We start from the raw sequence: 23,480 nt of genomic DNA, 5'->3' as shown, positions 1-23,480 counted from the left end.
GAGGGAGAGGCTGCTGCTTAATATCCTTACTTTATTACAGTTGGCACAAAACTAAGACTTAAATAGACAGTGACCTAAAAGTCTGACCTATAAGCTCAATACAAATTGATTAAACCTTCTTCAGTTAAAAGTGTTTTAATGTAGGTGTGATGCCACGTATGATCTCTTTCATTCCATTTTCTTCCTCACCCTTCTGTTCTCTCTTTCCAGATATCCCTCTTGCTTCACTCCCTCCCCCCCAACCTTCTCCCTCCCCTCATTTCTTCTCAGTATTTCTTTCCTTTCTCTTCTTCAGCAAAATGATGACAGAGTTATACATGCAGTTCTGTCTTTGACAGCTATATGGAGCTTTTAAGTAGCTCCATAAACGTCTCCCCCCCGTTCTGTCTCCCTGGCTAACAAAAGTCATGGATGATCCAGCTTCTCTCTTGGTTTTTTGGTTTTTCACACCTACAAGACAGACAGGCTATAATATGTTCCTCTTATCAATGGTGTGACAGTAAGTATTTGAATAAAGAGCAAACTGCTCCCCTATTTGTAATTTTTTATTTATTTTTATGTTTCAACTTTCAAAGGTTCAGATATTCACTGCACTGCAGATACAGCACTTTATTTTCATGTTAAGGAAAGATTTCTACATGTAAGCAAATGTACAATGAAACAAAATGCTTCTTTTAAAGATCTGATGTGACAGATTTGTCAGTTTCTGCTTCTGCTGTAATAAGGGAGTGGATAGAAGATGTGACTGCTTGAGCACAATGTTCTTTCAGAGTTATCTTTTCTTACAATCTGAATAGTTAGCCTAAATTAGACCCCCCCCCCCCAATTAAATCTATTGCTGTTTCAAACATGATTAATGTTATTATTGCATAGAAAGGTATGGACTTAAAAGCTAAGGTCAAAATGTACTATATACATTTAAGATTGGTAGACCTTCCTTTTTTTTCACAGATCACCACTCAAACATTTGAATGTGTGTCTGACTTGGAATTCAAGTCCTTACACATCCACATGTGGACAGGGTATTTCCTCAGTGACTTTGCTTTACATCTCAGCCTTATTTCTCAGGGCCTGCGTTGACCTTTGAGTGCTTTTAAAGTGTACTTTGAAGCTCCTTTCAACTGCTCCTTCAACAGAACATTGTCACATAAGCAATGTGAAGAAGAAAAGAACTTGTAAAATAAAAAAAAGAATTACGAAAGTTTTTGTCATATTCCAGGGGCCTCCTGACTGAGTCTGTGACGAGAGGGACGTCCGAGAGTTCCGCAAAGCGTACTGAGCGTGTCAGCCCCTCCTGTCTAGCCTCTAAGCCCTCTCTCCTATAACTCCCATTCCATATGAGTCTTTTATTGGATGACCTTAAGAAAATACAATATAACCGCCCTAAATAGCCTTTTACTAGTCTGTATCGAATATTTATCCCCATTCATGCTCTGCAGAGCATAGCAATGGGGGAGAGGCACTACAATAACATTAAATCCCTCATGCCCATTTCACCTCTCCCTCTGCCAAACAGTCAGCCAACCTCAAACAACACAACAAACTCATTAGGCCCATTTTTCTTAAGGAATTAAAAACAATGGCTTTCTGTAGCGAGTATCATCAGGGACATTATGGCATTGTCTGCATTGCTTCACAACCATCCTCCTGATACATGACTCCAGTCTCACAGGGTGAGTGACAACAATGAATTCAACAACAGTCCAGGTTACAGCATGTGAAAACTAGCTAGGTCAAATAAATACAGATTGTGTATAAACTGTTCTTCTGGCCTGTCCTGATGGGCGGTGTACCAAAGTTCCTTCTTGATCTAGGTTAACGTGCAACAATACACCCGGGTAAAATAAGAGATAATTGTACTACTTCCCTCCAATCCACTCTGGTCGAATGACCCTCCACCTTTCCTCAACGCCCCGCTGCACAGCGTCTGGTCCTCTAGTACACCTGAGGGCCCCTATCGTGCAGAAACAGAATCATCTGTCTCTGTCCATCCCAAGCACAGCCAGACACAGCACAGGAAGACCTGTGGGACTCAAACCCACGTCATACCATCCCAATGTACTCCCTAATGAAGTGTTGATGTGACTGACCCAGAAAAGGGTGAACAAACACACGCACACACATTCACATGTGCACACACACACATAAATTCTCACAGGAGAAAAGCCATCAGCTAAAATCTGAATATGGGCTTATCTAGCATAAGAGTCTCTGCTCTGCAACTCCCAAGTGTTTTCCCCAGTTCTGAGGCACATCTCTCCACACAGAACATGTTCACATTCATCACTCCACCACAAGTCCTATTTTGTTCTGCAATTTCTTGGTATTTGCAACCCACCTTGAAATGTTGCTTCCTTGCGAAGGCTGTTGTCATTTTCATACATCACAACCCATGTGAGGACTGGTGTTTCACTGCTAAGCTCTACTGGACTTTAAGAGTCCCATTTGTGAGCTCTTCCTTCACTTGATGCGTTATTTAGGGCTAGGTAAGCAGGGTGAACATTGCAAATGTTTCAACAAAACGTTTTTTTTATAAATGAATACATTATTTAATTGGATGTATAGAGTAATGAACCAGTTTGTGAACCAAAGCCCCATACTGCTTAACTACACAGGATGTCAATAAAAAATACATGCATCTACTGTAGAACATTCATCTGCTTCTCACATCCAAGGTCCTAAACAAAAAGAAAAAGTATTCAATTGAACATTTTCAATATGCAGTGTGCTGTTGTACATACACACACACACACACACACACCATCATAAAGCAGAACACATTAACGTCCTATTTGGGATGGAGGAAATTTGTGTTTTTCTTGATTCTCCTCCATGTTCATTTAAAACCCCCTTAAAAACAATAAAACTGTAATGGCATCATTGTGGTCTGGGAACAAAACCTCTGTCCTCGCCAGCTTCTATCTGAATTGGCTTTTTGTCTGTTTCTTCCTTCCATGATACAAAGAAACCAAACCACAGCTGCAAACTGTTCGTGCAGTGTGGCTTGTTGCTACACATATAGATTTGATTGTATCTCTCTGTCATGGTACAGTAACCACAGTGAGAAGGTGATAAATGGTCCATGGGTGTCATTCTGTGCGAGTGTGATGGTATCAGAGTGACAGGAAGATGGCTAAAACGCCTGTATTTCTAAATGAAAATGTTTGTACTTGATTCATAGGTGGATTATCTTGGACAATGTTAATACAATGATGAGCAGTCTTTTTAATGAGGTCTTAGTCACAAGTGACCAAGGTTACAAATGACTCCTTACAAATTGATTGTCACTGGGGTTGATTTGACCTGCTGTCCCCAGACCGCTCACCTCCCAGTCACAGCCCTTTCCTGCTTCAATAATGGATGAAGGAATATCATGTGATTCAGGAACAGACGCTGGATGAAGTGAAGGAGAAAATGGAATGTGACGTGGCTCTATCCCTGCTTATTGCCCTTGGGTGTGAGTCATTCCTTATAGTAGCATGGTGGTCGGGACATTTGTACCACAAAACCACACACAGCATCCTGCAGAGAAACAATATGGAGACATTCTAACATGCACAAACTGTGCACAAACGGTTTGTCAAAATCATTTTTTGTTTCGTTTATCTGCTCAAGAGTTGGTGAAGTTTGGCACCAAGATATATTGTGGAACATCCAGTACACACATGCATGCAGACCCCACCGTCAACACACACAGATTCTCCAATTACCCTCTGTCTTCACAAAGTAGGAAGCAGGAACTGACATTCAGCTGGTACAATGGCCCAGCTGCGTGGGTGGGAAGTGATTGCAAAATCTGACTTTACAGCTCATCCATCTTTCACAGGAACGAGTCTCCTCTTTGTCTTTCCAAAGGCTGGAGGACATGGTCGTTCAGACGAGTCATGGGAAGCATGCTGGTTTAGGAGATCTGTGTTTCAATTCCGCTCCTTTTTCGCTTCACACCCTCTTTCTCTCTATATACATGTATTATTATCGGCAGCCTATTCAGCCGACATACTTATTGTGCCAGTCACTAATGAGGTCTTTAAATAAGGCCTTTTCTCCTGTGGGACAAAACACTACGCAAATTCAGTTTTGTAAAATCTATTTACCCTCAACCTACCCAGGCTAAACAATTAAGAACACGCTGGCCAAGACATGGGGGGAAAACACATCAAACAAAGCCAGACAAGCAGAACAGGACATTGTCTTTGTTTCTGTCGGCAACAGTAACAATACAACAGTCAGTGAAAAACAGAAACTGTAACTCAGATCAACAACTTACCCAGATGAACTCACTACAGTTCAGCTTGGGAGAAAGCTTCTGTGTGGAGCTGCCTGGAGTCTTCATCATCCTTGTACTGTATTCAAATTCACCAACCTCATTTCACAAACCTTAACAATGCAAATTGGAGATTAGTGACACATTTGCCCAGGCAGAATGAATGGCCATTTATGTTGAAAGTCAGTAACAGTGTCAGATCAAACACTTCACCTCGCATTTCCACTGCCGTGTCCCACGAAAGCCATTCTTCTCTCACTCTTCTTTTATAAATGTGTAATTTGAGTATCTGGTTCAAAACTCAATGAATGAGTCGGACTAAATATACCCAGAAGCATTGTTGGCAGAAGGTACATTATTACTTAACACAACCCCATCTTGGCCCACCCATTTTTGTCCTCAAAGGATCAGAATAGAATTCCCTACTTTACAAAGCTAAAAATACGTAACCAAGGTATTATCAGTCCTGTTGTGTGAACGTTACTGTAATGACATTTCTGCAAGACGGAGGGAAAGAGGGGTCTTCTCATCAACCCAGGGACAAAAAAAAAGACCCTTTTTGTAACAGATGATGAGGGTGTTAATGTATCTGTGTTGAACAGAGAGATGCGATGGAAGAACTGAATGCCTCTCTTCACAAACAGGAACAGGTGCAGATTCACAGGGTGCCAGGCTACATAGGCTGTTTATTTAACCATCTTGGTATGTATGTGCATTAGCAGTGTTACAAATGACAAAATGAGGAACTATAAGACAAAACTCTTACAAAAAGACTTTAGGGTATATTTAAGAAATTAACACATTCTAATCACCGAATGGACGTTAATCATAAGACTACAAAATAAATGGAATGGAATGGTCTTTTGATAATTCAAACAGTCTCTTATAAAGTTTCTCTATAACCTAGAATTGAATATAGCCAGTCTAGTAAATCAAATTACAAACAAATTAGTGTCCCTAAAGAGATACTTTGTATGTGCACCATTAAATAAGAATAAAATAATATATAAATGATATAAACTACTGAATGCAAGAAAGAAGAAAAGTGCATGTGATTTCAGATATGTAAATCTTTCTGAGCTAGAACAAAATACGTTTGGAGATTAGTGCGAGTTAAGTAGTACGATAAATCAAACATACAGTACGATATGCAGGGCTAATCCGCCTCAATAACACTCATCAACAGAAACACTTTATCCCACTGAGTCCCACCAGCTGACTCCTCCCCTTCTTGTCAGACACTGCAGAGAGGACCAGCGGGAGGAAGAAAGAGGGTGAAATGGAGACAGGAGCAGAAGGAAAGGTGTAGAGGAAAGGGGAACGTAGACAGAGGAGAGTGCAGAGGAAGAAGAGGGATGAGATGTGGTCTTCATTTGCCGGTCCTAGAGCGGAGTCTTCTCTTGATTATCAGGTGGTCGCTCTCCTTCTCCTCTGGGTCTCTGTTGATGATCTGGGACAAACAAGAAAAGGCCTAAACATCAGACTACACACATGGGTCGCTGCCTCATCGCTGAGGAGTCTCCTGCACTTGAAACCCAAATCCTGTCGACTGTCTGAAGTGACGGCAGAGGTAGCTACTCCTGTGAGCCAGGGCTGTGGATGTCAGACACTGACCGGGTGGGAGGGCAGGTCCATGGGGGATGAGATCTCGGGGTGGTACAAAGCCCTTTTGGGCTTCTTGGGTCTGGCGCTGAAGGACGACCCCCCGTCTGGGTCAGGAGACCGCCCGCTGACGAGCTTCATGATCTTTTTAGCTGAAGAGAGAAAGAGAGAGAGAAAGAGAGAGAGAGGGGGGGGGGGGTTAAAAGCTTTTAGAAACTTGAGCAGTCAATCAACCCCTATGCTTGTCAGCACAACAACTCTGTGCCATAGTAGGTACTCAGTTTGTAGTTGTGTCCACAGTATAGTTTATAAGGCTTTCCAACCCTTGCTGCCGAACAGGTTGGGAGAGCTGTGGAGGAAGTCTCCTATCTTCTGGAGGGTTCCCTCCTTCCTGCTACGAAGGCTGGACTGGGAGTCCTGGGGCCTCATGGAGCACTGGTGTCCACTGCTGCCAGCTGGAGATCCCCACTACACACACACACACAAACACACACACACACACACACAATGAGTATGTGACACAGGGATACATCTCGATCATTGTGGTGAATGTGTATCAGTGTGTTTCTAACCTCCTCCTGGTGAGGGGCCAGTTTAGGGGTCAGTCTGGTTCTGGTGTTTCTCCGGTTTTCATTCTCTGCCTCATCCTGACACAAGAATACACACACACAAACACAGAGAATGCAATGTGAGTCGACTCCATCTTGAGAGATTCTATCTGATGCTAGAATTAAAGGAGGAATGGAGGGATGGAAGGGGACATGTTGTTACTTGCATTAATTAGTAGATGTCTCATTTCATCAGTCAAGAGCCCCTCTGTCATCGTGATGGCAGGCCATTATGCCAGAGCCCATTACCACATGAGGAAAAGCCAGATTCAGATTTTTAGGTCGACTCGTTTGAACCCAGCCATCAGCAAATCAGCCAGCTGTATAATTCATGCAGATCAGCCTAAAAGTCTCCTGACTGACATAAGTGATCAAAACAGAGGCCCGGGGCTGAAGAAAGACCCTGTCGGTTACAGATCAGTGTATTCCTTCTTAAATAAATGATCTGTTGTTGTAGCTTGAGTGACAGACTATGGCTGCTTCCACCAGCCTTCCCTCTGATGCCCCCCCCGCCCCCCCCCAAGGACCTGCACGCTCACTGCACGCAACACAACGTCACAGAGACCACACCAACCTCTGCACAAACAACAGACAGACCGGAGACAAGGGTGAAAAGGGATGAGAAAAAGGGAGGATGAGGGAGAGAAAGGGTTGGGCAACACTCGTTTGCTGTTTGAAGATGAACCCTGTGTTTTTTTTAAATGCTGTCATTAAATGATCTTACTTGCGGAGGTGGCGGTCGTTTCCTGCCCTGTGCCTCCTGTGCCCTACAGCTGACATGGTGGTGGTGTATGGGCGTGATTAAGATGGATGATTAACCGGCTAATGACAAGCGGATGAGTCAAGGATGTCAAAGAAACAAAGCGGCATAGTACCTGAGCTGTGTGTGCTTTCTTTTTAGATTTAGCCATCTTGTTGCCTTTCTTCTTCGGAGAGAAAATGCTTGGTTAGACAGGGCAGGAAAAATCAACTCATTTGCGTATGAATTCTTAATCGTACAGATTTCTATTTGTTTTTTATGGAGATTAAAAACAACTCGGTTGCTGCAACATTCATCCACGGGAGGAAACGACGTGGCGTCAACAGAAAACGAGTGAACAGTCCAGCTCTCCCAGAACCAGAGGGCCTTAATTACACTGCTCAAGTTCTCGTGAAAACTCCCTGGGCGAAAACGCTTTGATTAGTTGCAACCATCTTAAAGGGTGTAGGATGATAAAAAAAATATCTTCACACGTGTTCATTTGAATATTAAAAAAAACAATATCTTGTTTGGTGTTTTGGCTGAAAGCCTGCTTTTCTAAATAAAACAATTCAACCATCTAAAAATATCGATTGACAGAACCCGGTGGTGGATTCAATGCCGGTGGGGATGCCCAAGCCAGAGGAGACCCACAGTGACCCAGTCACACAATCTTCTGGTGTGTTTGTCCTGTGATGAAACAGACTGCATCCCAGTGTGGAAGAGAATCCTGCTGGAGTCTGGACCTGCTCTCTGAGCAGGGGAGTAGACCAGGACCTGGGGAGGGTTGTTTACAGCTTGCTGCCCTCAAAATGCTAATGTCTGACTAAAGTTGTGTTGGCTGAGACAGACGGCTTGGGGCTGGGTCTATGAATATGCCTGAGAACCACAAAGCTCCCTAGACACTAGTGTTTTCGTTAGCCCCTGTATGAGGGTAAGTGCAGGAGACATCCGTCATGTTACTGAGGCTGTGTGTGCGTATCGTATGCACGCATGTTTGAGTGCGTGTGTCAGTCTCTGTGTGTGTGTGTGTTTGCGTGTGTGAGTTCCCCTGTGAGCTACAAGGTACAGACTCCCTGTGTGTATAAGTATAGGTTTCCGTGGGATACATCACGCCTTAGACCTCGAGACAAAGACTGCCACTGAAAAGCTGTGCGCTCTACCTCCACGCTCTTTATTCCAACACATATTCCCCTATCCTTCTCCTCCACCCCTTTTCACTTTCCTCTTTCTTCGAATCCCCCCCCCTCCCCCCCTCTCTCTTCCTTTCATTCTCTTGGCTTTCCCCACCATAACTCAACACTCATCCCCCGTGTCTCCCTCCCTTCTCCTCTTCCCTCCCTCTTGTAAAGCATGGTCGTCAGCAGGGTGGTGTGGAGCAGGGCAGAGAGAAGAGCAGTCATTAATGGAATTACTTTCGTCTCAAACCGCAAGAGTTTCGACCCCCATAAACACTCCTCTTCCTCCTCCTGATCCTATATTGACCACAGGTCCCACTCTCACAGCCACCACACCAGTGCAATGACCTGACAATATGTATATTACAATCTCACCTCATGCATGTCATTAGATTGTCGATTTAATCTGTTTCCGTCATTTCATGCTCCAGCAGTTCTGCTTTTACAAGGAAAAGGTACGTAACTAATCTACCATTCTGCCTATGAGCTGGATCATGTAATAGCTAGAGAGCCCTCTGTTCGGTAACCAGATGAGCTACATGAGCTCTTAGCGGCCCTACATAATGCAGGAGAGATCTGGGAGCAAATCACAAGAACGTAGACCGTGGCATGGAATTACGGTGGATGCTAATTAGTTTTTAAGTTGCTGCTAATTAGTGCTTCATGACTACCTTCTCTAAGCCTAATGAAGACACCTCTGTCATTAAGCTGGGAAGGATTCTGACCTTGGGTTGCAGGGGATAACACGTTCGCACATTTCAAACAGTCCCGATAACAAAATCCATGTGTCAACCCAAGACTGTAATCATCGTATTCAGTCCATAAGCACACAGCGCAATTACGGATGCACAACCCGTGAGGTGTCGCCTGATGAAAAATCAATGTGGAGTCTCCGTGATCGTGGGGAGAATCGCAAACTAAAGTTGCTCATCAGCTACGGCCAACTGTGCCCTCCACCCGGTCGGCCTTTGGGGGGCCAAATCAGGATGCACAGAGAAGACCGGTCAATGCTTCTCAAGCTGAAGCTGAGAAAAATGACTTTTTGTGGCTGCCTCATGCACTATTCGGTGCTACATGGTGGAATGTGTATGTGTGCGTGTGTGAAACCAGCACCTTGACGGGCTCTGTGCTCTTCCTCTTGCGTGCCGAGCGGGTGATCTTGACGGTGACCTCGTCCTGTCCTTGCCGGCGCAGCGCCATGCGGTTGGGCTGCAGCGGGCTGAAGGAGATCTCCAGCTCGGGCTTGGGGAAGCGGCTCGTCCGGCCGTTCTCCGTGGAGATCTGGGACGAGTCGAGCACCGAGGGGTTCCCCTGCGAGAGGGGCACACGCTGCTGATGTAACGTTGCGTAATATCACGCCGTCCTTTTAACGGACCTCATACGGGACCACACAATACCAGGACAACCTAATACTGTCGATGCACTCAATTCAGTGGGGGGAAAAGATATTCAAATTTGTGTTTAATGACCCCCCCCCCCCCCCCCCGTCTCAAAGCAAGACCCAAGGGATCTTATTTTTACACTTGTAGGCTGTTCTAATGGGAGGTGACGAGATAGTGGTGCAGTGTCATGGGACTGGCACGCGTCTGTGACTGACAGCGGCCCTTAGAGTCCTACCTGGCTGCTGCTGACAGCGGCCCTTAGAGTCCTACCTGGCTGCTGCTGACAGCGGCCCTTAGAGTCCTACCTGGCTGCTGCTGACAGCGGCCCTTAGAGTCCTACCTGGCTGCTGCTGACAGACGTTCTGGTGCAGCTGGCTGCGGGGAGCTGTTGGCTGCCGTCGCTGTGGGGCTTCACGTCCTCGCCCACAGGCTCATCAAGCTGGGACTGTGAGCCAACCAAAGAACCACAGCCACTCAGCAAAAGAGGTACAGAAACATGTCCCGATATATCCTAGAAAAGACATATGGTCAGACAGACATGTGTGATTTAAGGAGCCATGTCTATTCTGCCATGTTCCATATCTATCCTGTATCAATGTGATATCCTGTATCTACGCCCGGGGCATGTTTCCTGCTTGTGTGGCTGTGGTTGTAAACCTGGTCTCAGCTGGTTCTCAGAGTGTTGCTGTGGCCCTGAAGCGACTCCTACAGACTGCTCACCTCGGCCCCTCTCTCTGACAGAGCGACCGGCACAATTAATCGCATTTTAATCACAATCACGATTTGGGCTTCCCACGATCAAATTTACGCGATCAAGCGATATTTTAAATGCATAATTACGTTCATAGTATCAGGGGTTTTTTTTGTTTCTTTTTGGCTTCCTAAAATGTATTTACACAATGGAAAATGGAAAATTGTGCTCTGTTGAAGTTTTGCTATATTTTCTTTATTGTTTTCTTTATTAATTGTTATTTATTCTTTAAGGAGATGCACTGAATTTTGGTGAATAAGAGAACCTATTTTATTTTGATGCACATATTTGTAAATTAGCAGGAATGTAGCACAATATGGATGTGAAAGCAGTTATAATTTGAATTAATGTGACAATAACATTTGTTTTGGTTACAATCAACAAATAATCGTGATCTCAATATTGATTAAAATAATCGTGATTACTGTTTTGGCTATAATCGTGCAGCCCTAGCCACAACACAAAGGTGCTGCCGGCACCATACATTTTGCCAGAACGTTATTATGATTTAAGACTGTTAAAATAGAAAACTAAAAACTAAACAGCAACATTAAGAGATGAAGAGTGAAGCGGAGGAATCAGTAATCAACATTGTTATTTTAGAAAAAGAAAAAGCGTCTGGGTCTCTCTCAACACTCTACCAGAGATGATCTCTACCACACTGACCTCTGGTGGTTGAGATGAGGTACTGCAGGAGAGCGAGGCGATGAGTTTGTCCTTTTCAGCGTTGCTGGAGAGGAGCTTCTGCAACTGGACCTCCAGAGCGGCCACGAGGGTGTCTCTCTCCATCCTCCACCTCTCCATGTCCTGCTCCTTCTCATGCAGCGTGGCAGAGAGGGCCTCCTGCAACACACACACACACACAACATACCTTCAGATAGTTTTAACTGTGTATTTACAGCAGTGACAAATCATGGTCAATCAAGCAATTGTCTTAACATACAGTACTGGAGGCTGGGTGTTAAAGCGTAGCTTTTTGTTCCCCCAGCTTCCTATTTTTTTCTTCTTCATGGCCTTTGGGCAAGAAGCTGACAGCTGTGGCTTAATAAGCCCACTAGGGGACGTCCATGTTTACCATTTGACGTTGATGCCTGGAGTTTTTTTCTCTGTCCTCAGCAAACTTTCTCATTTCCTGGTTCCTTTTGTCCTCTGCCTCCTTGGCCTGGCCAATCAGAGACATCTTCTCCTCCAGCCACTTTCTCCTGTCAGCCTGGTGCTTCTCTGTGCTCAGCTACACCGACAACACACAGGCACACACACAACAGTTACAACTGTGGCTCGCACACATACAATTACCGTGACGCCAGTGCGACAAAAAGGGCAGCCAAAAAGTATCTCTGTAAAACTCCTACCTTCAAACTCTCTTGAGCCCGAGCTGCTTCCTGATTGGCTAGTTTCAAGTCATCTGATCGGCTCTCTCTCAGGGAGGGCATGACTTTCCCAGCATCCTTGTTCCCCAACAAGCTCCTCAGTTTCCCAACCTCTGGAAACAAGACACATCAACCGTCTGACGCTTGAGCTTTCTCTGGACGGTTATGGTGGGTAGGACACCCACGTGGGTGTGTAGACAGCGTATCTCACCGTCAGCTAGGGCCTGGATCTGATCCTGTCTCTCCTCCAGAACCTGATCCAGCTGCTCCTGGGTCTCCTCCTGCTCCACCAGCGCCAGACGCATGTCCTCCATTGCACGCTCACGAGCCTGTAGGTCTGCACAAAAGACACACACACAGTTATACACACACAAGCCTGGCCTTTACTGCATCATACAGTTTTGGGGTTGCACAGAAGGAAACGGGGTGCTGGATGGAGTTGAGAGCGGACATGATTCTGGATCCTTCTGAGAGAGCTCCAGGGGGGGCCAGGGCCCGGTACCTCTGCAGGCCTTCTGGTAGAGCGCCAGGCTGTCGTCAGGCCGGCTGTCTGTCCGGAGGTGCTGGATGGTCTTGTCTCTGCTGGCCAGGTCTGCCTGAAACTGCTTCTTAGCTTTTTCCAAATCGAATAGCTTCTGGCGCAGGGATTTCTCCTCGTCACGCATGGTGCAGATCTGGGGAAAAAGGGCAATCAGCAGAAAGTCATTTAGATGTTTATAAATGAGTGTGAAGGAGTTAGGATGATTTTGGGACTGGGTGGGAATATTAAGTGTGAATTGTACCTCTTTTTGGACTTGCAGTATCTGTTTCTTGGAGTCAGCCAGTTTCTCCTTCAGGTCAGAGGTGTCGTCCTCCTTCCTCTGCAGGTCTAAACTGATGCTCTTCACCTTGTCTGAGTCCAGCTTGGCAGCCTCCTTCAGACTGAGGAGGACAAAGACATTGATGACCCAACAATATACAGTAGTTATAACCTGGCACAGTTACAGTGAAATTATACTGATAATGAGATACGAATTACAGTTGAATCATTTTATTGGGAACCGCCTCAAGCAAGGGGAAAAGGACCCATGTTGGAAATTTGAAGGTCTTACCTGGAGACCTCCTGGGCTTTCTTCTCCAGCTCGGCATCCTTCTCAGCGATGGCCTCCTCCGCCACAGCCAGCAGCTCCCGCCGTCTCTCCACCTCCCTCCTCCTCGCCTCCTGCACCGCCGTGCTCTCCTCCTCCTCTCGGCGCTCCTGCGCCTCCCGCAGGCTCCTCTGCAGTCCTGTCACCTGCGCCTGCCTCTCTGCTAGCCTCCTCTCCACCTCCTCCTCCTTCTCAGCGAGTCTTCTCTCCACCTCCTCCTCCTTTTTAGCTAGCCTTGTCTCAATCTCCTCCTCCTTCTTTGCTAGCCTTGCCTCAATCTCCTCCTCCTTCTCTGCCATCCTTCTCTCCATCTCCACCTCCTTCTCTGCTTGCCTTCTCTCCATTTCTCCTGTTGGTAATGGCAGCTGGTGGCTTTCAGACTGGTTCAGGGCATCTGCGGTAGCCTCTTTCTCTGCGTCCCGGGCACACTGCTTCTCCTCCAGGTCAGTGACCTTTAACCTCAGGGTCAAAACCTCAGCCTCCAGATTAGAGTTGAATCTGCTCAGGTCCTCCTTCTCTGCAGAGCTGTTGACCTTTAAGACCTCAGCAGCAGCACCCTCCTCCAGCTGTGCCTTCAGGTGGTCTGAATTCAGCTCTTGTTCCGCGAGTTTCTGCTTGAACTCCTTTAGTTGCTGTTCTGAGTTTAGCACTTGTTGGTTGAACTTTTCTTTGAGCTCTTTTATCTCGCGTTCAGAGCTGAGCTTGTTTTGGGCAAGCTTCTGTTCAAGATCTTCCAGCTGCTGTTCCAAGGTCAGTTGTTGTTCGTTTAGCTTCTGTTGTAGTATCTCTATCTGCTGGTCTGAAGACAGCTGTTGTTGGGAAAGCTGGTTTTTAGCCTCTCCTAGTTCCTGTTCCAGAGTGTGGACCTGCAGGAGTGTCTTCTCCCTCTCCTCCTGGGCCTCTGAAAGCTCCTTCTGAACTGTCATTAACTCCTTTCTGACAACGTCTTTCTGTATTCCTGGCGAGACTTCAACCCCCTCCGATTCCTGCCCCAGCCGTTTGACTTCCAGGGTCAAGGTCTCAATCAGAGCGTTCTTCTCTCTGAGCTGGTGGTCGTATATTTCCAGTTCAGCCTGCAGGTCATTCAGGGTTTGCTCCGCTCTGGTAGTCTGGTTGATAACCTCCTCCTTCTCGAGTGTAACTGCAGCCAGGGCCTCCTCCTTCCCCTGCGTAGCCTCCATGAGGGCAGTTAGGGCCTCCTCCCTCCCCTGCTTAGCCTCCATGAGGGCAGTTAGGGCCTCCTCCCTCCCCTGCTTAGCCTCCATGAGGGCAGAAAGGGCCTCCTCCTTCCCCTGTGTAGCCTCCATGAGGGCAGTTAGGGTCTCCTCCTTCCCCTGCGTAGCTTCCATGAGGGCAGTTAGGACCTCCTCTTTCCCCTGTGTAGCTTCCATGAGGGCAGTAAGGGCCTCCTCCTTCCCCTGCTTAGCCTCCCGTAGCTCCATGGTTAGCTCCTGAGTGTGCTGCTCCTCGCGCAGGCCTCTTTCCTCCAGCTCTCCCAGGCGTTCCTCCAGCCTGCCACACCCCTCCACGTCCATGTCAGCAAGGGGGGCCAAGAAGTCCTGCATTTCATCTTGCAGTCTGTCCTCCTCATCCTCCCCAAAAGATCCTACCAGAAAGAAGCAAAACAATCCACTGATTCATAAGAAATTGGGTTGCGTTCATAAGAAAGTAACATTTCATTTATGATTGTGTTGTTTCAGATAGGCATGCATAATATAAAAGCTTCTCGGAAGAATGTCATACTAAGCAATACAATTCTGTGGTTGAAACCCCCCCCCCCCCTTACAAGGAATGAAAACAAAAGGTACCATCACCAGTAAATATACTGCAAAACTTTCCAGTATCGACGTCCTTCATACAATATCTAGAGGGACTCGTATTTGTGTTTTGCATGATTTATGATCATCAATTGATTCAAAAAGTTATTTTGGGAGTAGCCCACAGACCAAAAAAAAAAAAAACACAAAAAAAAAACTTTATTTAAACATAATACATACAGAACAACTACCTTTAAAAGAAAAACTACCGTCAAAAGTTTAATTTAAACAGTATGTGTATGTATGTGTGTGTGTGCACGTGTTCAGGTGGCCAGCATCACTTCTTCCAGGAAGACAGTCTCTTTCTGGGGCGGAGGAATACACGTCTCTGGGCGGGGTTCTCCTTCGCATTTCCTCTCACCCCCACAAACGAGGGCGGCCCCTTCCCCGCCACCGGCACCCAGCCCGTACCTTTCTTTAGAGGGGGCTGTTCCTCCATGTTTGACTGCCCCCCCACCTGCCGTTTGCGGCTGTCGGTGCGAGAGCTGGGCTTCTCCCTTCTGGAGCAGGTGCATACGCTATCCACACAACAGATCTCCGCCTTGGAGTCCAGGATAGCCTTCTGTTAAGCGCACGGGGGAAACAATGAGTTACATACAGTGGTTTGAGGAGAGGTGAACAAAGCTTTGTTGTTTTGATCTTCCCAGCAGGAACGAGGCATGCAGCTGGGTGGAGAGGGAGAACAGGGACGTGTTCTTACATCCTTGGCAGCAGCGTCAAATTGCAGGTCCAAGATGGTCTGCAGCTTAGAGAGGGCCTCATCCTTCTCATGGCACATCTCCATCAGCTCGGAGAACTTCTGCTCCTGGGCCTCCAAAGCCTGTCAGGGGAGGACGGACTGATGTCACCATGCTGCACTGCACGCTGCTTTGGATGGAATCCTTTTTTTTTTTTTTTTTTTTACATCATTGTTGCGTTTGACTCTCTTGACATAACAAAATACAAAGTGTCCAAATCGGATTTTTGGGGGGTTTAATCCGATAAAGTCAACCACACCTTTTTTGCCTGATCGAGTTGCTCGTTTGCCTGCTGTGCTTGACTGCAGTAATCGCTCAGCTCTGGAAGACGAAGGTAGACAAAATGACACTGTGAACGTTGCATTCAGCCAGTTTCATGCCAGGTGCCTCCATAGTGGGTGCATCTGAAAAGCAGTGACTGTTAGATTGTTAGCCATTGTATTGGCTCTTACCAGTGGTTTTGGCTGTGAGCACCTCCTGGGCCTGCTGTAGCTGTTGAGACAGCTCGGACACCCTCTTCTCCAGGTCAGCCAGGCTCTCAACACTCCCAAAGCTCTGGGCCTGGGTGCTGGGCTTTCTGCTCTCTCCAAGACAGGTGTGGGCAGCATGGGCATCCTGCTTGATTCCTGCCAGGTCACTGCACATGGAGTCAATCATCCCATCCAGGGAGAAAGAAATGTCCTCCTAGAGACAGCAGACAGAGGTAGGGCTACTAGCAGGACCTCTGAACATGAGCATAGAGAAGGAGAGTCTCTAGGAGAGGGAGGGGGTTGTATACAGAGATCTTAAGAGAGCTTTAAATAAAAGTTAAGAATCCCAAAGGAGCACAAAATGATAACATTCATGGGGGTCTCCATGTCTCTGCCTGTCGGTTGGTGGCATGTACAGGTGAGTGTGAAAGCTGCATTACTGTGGTCATGAACAGGTGAGTGTGAAAGCTGCATTACTGTGGTCATGTACAGGTGAGTGTGAAAGCTGCATTACTGTGGTCATGAACAGGTGAGTGTGAAAGCTGCATTACTGTGGTCATGAACAGGTGAGTGTGAAAGCTGCATTACTGTGGTCATGAACAGGTGAGTGTGAAAGCTGCATTACTGTGGTCATGTACAGGTGAGTGTGAAAGCTGCATTACTGTGGTCATGTCTTTCTGGTTGGTGTTCTTGGTGACCAGGTTTTTCAGGATCTCCAGCCTCCTCTCTGCTCTCTCCTCGATGATCTCCTTTTCTCTCAACAGACGCTCGCTGACAACACAAAAAGGGTGAGGGTTACAACTGGATAACATCTCGAAACTCTGACACAACATCGTCACGTGATGGTGAATCATAAAAGTTATCAACTCACTTGCAGTCTGACTGTATCTGGGAGAACAGCTCAGAGAACTCTTTGGAGACTTCTTCTCGTACGCGCCCCTCCAGAGCTTGACTGTCAGCCCTCTCCTGCCGTAATAGCTCCTGCAGCTCTTCCAACAGCGCCACCTGACTCTGATGAGAGGAAAATACATGACTATTTAATTTACGGGACAGGAACTGTCAAGTTGATGAAGATTTTTGTGAATTACTTTTTAAATGTGCAATTACTTCTTAAATTATGTTGGTTAATTTAATTACATTACATTTATAAATAAAAAAAGCACAGTTAAAACTGACCATGTATGTCAGTTTGTTGACAATAATTTCATTTTTTTCATCATCACTGTCTGCCTTGTGAATGGTTTCTTCCAACATGCTCTCTTCTTCATCTTCTTCCTCCTCCTCATCATCCTCGCTTTCCTGCAGATCCTCCAGGCTGGTCTCCCAGCCGACCAGAGAGCTCCTCCTCCGGAAAGCCGACAGCTCCTTCCTGTTTGCGTTGTTGATGATGAATGAAACCTCCCGCGCCGACATCTTAGGCAAGATGGGAACGGTCTTGGTGGTCAGGACTACCACCTGTGAGAAGGCAGGTCACAGGAACAGTCCAGGTTAATCATCTTACGCGGCACATGACATGCTCCACGGTACGTTCAGAGCCTGCGAGGGACACACAAACACCTTTTGAGCCACGGCTGAGAACTTGAGCACGTTGAGGGTCTCATCATACGTGGAGGCACACTGGTTAATGTTGACGATCATGCAGGCCTTGCCCCGGCCACAGAAGAAGCCCTGCAGGTAGTGGGTGAGCTTGCTCTCCCTGAAGGGAACGTGTTGGAGCAGTCTGTGGTGCAGGGAGAAGCGCAGTTGAGAGGCAAATAGGCAGCAGCACATAAAAAAACGAATAGACATGGGGTAAAAGCTGGGTTAAACTGTCTGCATAAAGGCACAGGTGGTGGTCCTGAAGGGAGAACACCTACTTGGCCGTCTGGTTGTGTCGGAGCGCGTTGATGCATTTCCCCAAGATGAGCATGGAGGTGTTGATGTTTCCCGCCTCCTTCAGACGCTCACCTTTGTTCTGGGTTTTGGCACATCTTTCAGAGCCAGCCAGGTCACACAGCGAGAGCCTGGGGACAGATCCTTTTATTTTTAAATTCTCGACACTTGAATTTCAAATCGGTGTTCTCCGCATCTCACCATGTAAGAGATGCAAGGCCCCAAGCACTTACTCGCTTACTGCACAGACACGTGGAATTCCAATGTCTTTGATTCTCAGGACGCGGATAGAGAATATGCTGTGGCTGAACGGCAAAGAAATGTGACAAACCGGGTGAGAATTTAGCTGTCCATCATCCAAGATGGACTTAAGTCTCTCGGAATCCATTCTAAAGTGTTGCATTACCTCCTGCTGGAGAGGTGGTTGAGCTTGGTGCTGGAGAAGCTCTGGTTCCTCTTGCCCAGCTTCATCACCTTGTAGGCCTCCTCTGCACTGTTCACCTGGACCCACCGCAGGTCTGGAAGACCCGCGTGCACAAGCAAACGCAATTACAAAAACGCTTGTACAATGTTTGTGTGAAAATACATGCCCTTCTTTCAAGGGTTAAGAATGGAATAGGGTTCCTTCTTCGGAAATTCTGCAACTCATTTTTGAGCTGTAACACACAGGAAGTTGGGAGGAGCTACAGTGCCCTCCAAAAGTATTGGAACAGTGAGGCGAATTCCTTTATTTTTGCTGTAGACTGAAAACATTTGGGCTTGACATCAAATAATGAACGTGAGACCAGAGATCAACGTTTCAGCTTTTATTTCCAGGTATTTACATCAGGATCTGATGCACAACTAAGAAAATATCACATTTTGTTTGAATCCACCCATTTGTCATGTGATCAAAAGTATTGGAACAGATATACTTAAAACATATTTAAGTGAATAAGACTTAATATTTAGTTGCAAATCCTTTGCTTTCAATAACTGCAGCAAGTCTGTGACCCATTGACGTCACCAAACTTTTGCATTCTTCCTTTTTGATGCTTTCCCAGGCTTTCACTGCAGCCTCTTTCAGTTGTTGTTTGTTTTGTGGGGTTCCTCCCTTCAGTCTCCTCTTAAGCAGGTAAAATGCATGCTCTATAGGGTTTAAGTCTGGAGATTGACTTGGCCAGTCTAATACCTTCCATTTCTTGCCCCTGATGAACTCCTTTGTTGTTTTGGCAGTGTGTTTTGGGTCGTTATCTTGCTGCATGATGAAGGCTCTGCCAATCAGTTTTGTTGCATCTTTCCTTAAATTGGCAGACAAAATGTTTCTGTAGACTTCCGAGTTCATTTTGCTGCTGCCATCATGTGTTACATCCTCAATGAAGATTAATGAGCCCGTCCCAGAAGAAGCCATGCAAGCCCAAGCCATGACATTACCTCCACCGTGTTTCACAGATGAGCTTGTGTGTTTGGGATCATGAGCAGTTCCTTTCTTTCTCCAAACTTTAGCCTTTCCATCACTTTGGTAAAAGTTAATCTTTGTCTCATCAGTCCATAAAACTTTGTCCCAGAATTTTTGAGGTTCATCTCTGTACTTTTTGGCAAATTCCAGCCTGGCCTTCCTATTCTTCTTGCTAATGAGTGGTTTGCATCTTCTGGTGTAGCCCTTGTACTTTTGTTCATGAAGTCTTCTGCGAACAGTAGATAGTGATACCTTCACTCCTGCCATCTGGAGGTTGTTGCTGATCTCACTAACAGTTGTTTTAGGGTCTTTCTTTACAGCTCTCACAATGTTTCTGTCATCAACTGCTGATGTTTTCCTTGGTCTACCTGTTCGACGTCTGTTACTTAGTACACCAGTAGTTTTCTTCTTCTTCAGGACATTCCAAATGGTTGTACTGGCTATGGCCAATGTTTCTGCAATGGCTCTGATTGATTTTCCATCTTCTCTAAGACTCACAATTGCTTGTTTTTCACCCAAAGACAGCGCTCTGGTTTTCATGTTGTTTTCACCTCTGAATACAGTCTGCATAGACAAAACCTATCTTACCCAATCTGAACCTGAGTGTAGACATTCAGTGGTATTTATTGATTGAATAATGTATGTAATAGGACACACCTGGGCAACAAAACACACCTGTCAGTCACATGTTCCAATACTTTTGCTCACGTGACAAATGGGTGGGTTCGAACAAAAAGGTGATATTTTCTAATTTGTGCATCAGATCCCAGTGTTTCCCACACATAGACTAATTTGTGGCGGTGCGCCACAGAATCAACTCCGGCCGCCACACATTGCGTTTCGTAAAACATTTTTTTTTATCGCTATTTAGGTAAAAACACGCAGCGTATTCGTTCAGCTGCATTTCCTTTCCCTGCTCTCCCTCCGTCTCTTTCTCGCACGCGTCTTTCTCACATACACACACAGTCACTACGTCAGCACACGTTAGCAACAATGCATACGCCGTTCTAGTGAGACCGACAGCTACATCAGCGAGCCTTCAGCATTAGTGCCGTAGCTAAAGGTCTAGGAAAGTTGAGGCTACTTTTCGCTAGGTACCGACGGACATGTCTTAATCGAAGGTTCCCCTACGTTCTTTTGGTGAGAAGTTTCAAGAGCTAGCTACTTACCCGGCGTCATGGAGCCGAACAGTTAAATAGTTATTTAGCACCCTGTATGCAGCGTCGCTACCTGCATATGCAGAAATTATTTGTTTGTTGTTGTTGATTTTGTGAATTATTTCCAATCCCCCCCCCCCCCCCCCCCCCCCCCCCCCCCGCCACATATAGTTTTCTAATCTGTGGGAAACACTGGATCCTGATGTAAATACCTGGAAATAAAAGCTGAAACGTTGATCTCTGGTTTCACATTCATCGTTTGATGTCAAGCCCAAATGTTTTCAGTCTACAGCAAAAATAAAGGAATTGGCCTCACTGTTCCAATACTTTTGGAGGGCACTGTATATCAGAAAGTGAAGGGGGGAGAGGGGGCGGGGGGGTTACCCTTCACAAAGGAGTTTCCCTTGATGTCCTGGGACAGCTTGAGCGTGGTCCTCTTCAGGGCCCCTGAGGGGGCAGCCTCCAGCAGGTCATGGATGTTCTCATTGTAGATCTCACAGAAGGACACCCACACAGAGAACTTAGTGTCGGCATCCAGATCCAGACTGAAGTTGTCATTAATCACAGTGCCCTCCGCGTCCAGCAGGGTGGAGCCTGTCAGCACAAACAAGGAACATTGTTTTCCAGATCAAGCGCTATGCAACACTGGGGAATGTCAAAAAGCATTGACACAAACAAGATGCAATCTTTAAGAGGAACACACCTTCCAGGCTTGTCTTGCAGGTTGAGTTAGCCATGCTCTTGTGGGCATCAGTCTTCAGGAAAGGGATCAAAAAGGACATTAGGAATGGATCATCTGTGATGTGATGCCAACTGAGACACCCCCTCCCTCCCTCCAGTCACCTCCTTGAGAAGCCTGAAGAGGTTCCTCTTGTTAGTGGCCTCCTCGCTCTCTTGGTCCTTGGTGAGTCTGATGAACTCTCGGCAGCGCTGGGGCTTGATGTTCATGTGATGGTAGATGCGCTCCTCGATGCTGTTGAAGATGATGTTGAGAGACCTCGGCAGCAGACCCACATTGGCGTCTGGACCTGGAGACAAGAGAGGAAGCAGGGGGCTGTTTCAGAGAGTGCATCTTCAGCCTTGATTGTGCTGTGTGGCTTTTACCTACTTAAATTACCTGCACTTCAGGGAATTAAAATGGTGGTTTCAACCGAGACATGGGATAACTTATAACCATACTGTTATGGGGGCAATTTACTGTCTAAGCTGTTCAAATATAAACTTATGTGGGGAGGTTCTAAAGGCTGCTTTGAGTCTGAACTAATAGGAGTATTCCCTCCCTTTGAAAAGCACAACAGAAACAACCAACTACCATGACGGCCTTTTCAGGTTTTCAATTTGCTTAGATGGGAGTCGGTTGAAATTCTTGGGTTTCACATTGCTAGCATTCATTCTCAAATATTTCGGCTTCTTTCTCAGGATTAGTTTGGTGTGAGGCAGCCTTGGTCTAGAGCGTTTACAAAGGACTGCGAGACCATCAATATGCCCAACCTAAGAATGTGAAGGTCTTGCCAGCGTTGGTGACTCCATAGGTGAAGACCAGAGAGTTCCCCCCCTCCAGAACGTCTCTGACCAGGCCCTTCACAGTGCCGTCAAACATGTCCCTCTGAGTGGTCTCTGGCCCATACACCTGAACACAACGCATGTGGGAGGAATATCTGCTGATTAGATCATTTAAGGATAAGACACTTATCAACAAATTCCAAAGACTGCTGTGGGGGATAGGGGTGAGAATCCCTAAAAACAAAAATTCACTTCACCTGAAAAAATGTAACTGACCTGTGAGAACTGAAAGCGCTGAGCAGTTTGTGTGTCTGATTTATCACTGAGTCTGGCTGACAGTGAAGCCCTTGGAGCCTTGAGTAGTACTGTGTCAGGGACCTCAATGCCAACACAATCCTGCAAAACACAGGACATACATAGAGGGCATGTGTTGATAAGCATTCTTCATAGCTTAAAGGTCTTTGGCAAAATAAGGTAATTTTGGTGTAGTTATACCTGTGACTCGCCATTTTCAGTTTCTGTGGTCGTGAAAGGTCGGATGCGGAGATACACCTGCAAGTGTTCCCTCTCTTCAATTGAGGAGTCCTGCATTGGATACTTGATTAGCAGTCATAATAAAAGACACATCTTCTTCAAGCACTGCATAAATAATCGCACAAAAGGGGTTTTGGCTTTACAATAGTGTATTTCGATAGTTAAACCACCTGAGAGTCTGGTCGGTTGAGTGGTATCGAGTTGAACTCTGAGAAAAGGTCTTTCTTCAGGTCATCCACTAATATGTCCACTGCGTCCTCTCTCCCCAATTTATTGTTGAAACATGATTCCATCATCCTAGAAAAGTGAAGTACGTTTGTTTACTTCTGAGGTTGTTTTTTTCTGATTCCGGATCCTTGTTTCGTAATAAAATAGATCATTGGCAACTAACTACTCTACAACCACTACTAGTTAGTTTGCTAGATAGCTAGCTACTAGTAGCCCTACTACTGTTCGCCAGTATAACGTTATCCAGCAACAATGTCAGCTAACGCTTATGCTTTACTTCAGATAAAAATAATTTTACACAATGTATAAAATATGTGTGTCTGTAATTTAAATTGTCAATATAACCAGAATAAATGTACCTACTTTACATGTGTTCCGAAACATTGAACACAACAAAATTCCTGGTCAAACTGTCTTTGGCGGTTTTGAACTTAACCAATCACAATGCTCCTGGAAATGCGTCAAGCGTCGGGCGCCACGTTGGACAACAGAACCGTATTATGTAAGAACAGGCTACAGACAAAGCCTTCTAGGCAAGTATTGGTTGAACGCCATTGAATGGGTGAAGATGTTTGTGAGATCTGATATTTTGAACTAGGACAATGTGAAATACTTGATTTTATTCTATTTACAACCCTACACATTTTCCAGTTATGTCTAAATTGTGGAGCTTTTCTTCGTGTAATTGCATTTCTCCAACATT

The 23,480-nt window shown here is 45.9% G+C and overlaps 1 protein-coding gene across 1 annotated transcript; it reads right to left on the bottom strand.

Moving 5' to 3' along the window:
• Nucleotides 1-4,937: 4,937 nt before the first annotated feature.
• On the bottom strand, nucleotides 4,938-23,225 carry kif20ba (kinesin family member 20Ba). Its single transcript, XM_047029337.1, has 34 exons — nucleotides 23,141-23,225; nucleotides 22,720-22,846; nucleotides 22,511-22,600; nucleotides 22,292-22,411; nucleotides 22,004-22,142; nucleotides 21,356-21,540; nucleotides 21,216-21,267; nucleotides 20,897-21,106; nucleotides 18,324-18,435; nucleotides 18,151-18,222; nucleotides 17,902-18,048; nucleotides 17,603-17,765; nucleotides 17,222-17,500; nucleotides 16,917-17,056; nucleotides 16,708-16,816; nucleotides 16,028-16,259; nucleotides 15,835-15,896; nucleotides 15,539-15,658; nucleotides 15,250-15,400; nucleotides 13,451-14,627; nucleotides 12,986-13,255; nucleotides 12,677-12,815; nucleotides 12,397-12,568; nucleotides 12,106-12,231; nucleotides 11,877-12,007; nucleotides 11,600-11,755; nucleotides 11,191-11,367; nucleotides 10,114-10,284; nucleotides 9,505-9,702; nucleotides 7,350-7,397; nucleotides 6,439-6,513; nucleotides 6,190-6,334; nucleotides 5,879-6,018; nucleotides 4,938-5,714 (listed from the first exon to the last, which is right to left on the bottom strand). Exons 2-34 carry the CDS (start codon nucleotides 22,843-22,845, stop codon nucleotides 5,634-5,636), a joined length of 5,715 nt encoding a protein of 1,904 aa, XP_046885293.1. The 5' UTR covers nucleotide 22,846; nucleotides 23,141-23,225; the 3' UTR covers nucleotides 4,938-5,633.
• Between the last annotated feature and the right edge of the window lie 255 nt (nucleotides 23,226-23,480).

Source organism: Hypomesus transpacificus, chromosome 11, assembly GCF_021917145.1.
Source record: "Hypomesus transpacificus isolate Combined female chromosome 11, fHypTra1, whole genome shotgun sequence".
Classification (NCBI taxonomy): Eukaryota; Metazoa; Chordata; class Actinopteri; order Osmeriformes; family Osmeridae; genus Hypomesus; species Hypomesus transpacificus.
This window is presented reverse-complemented; position numbering and strand designations above follow the sequence as displayed.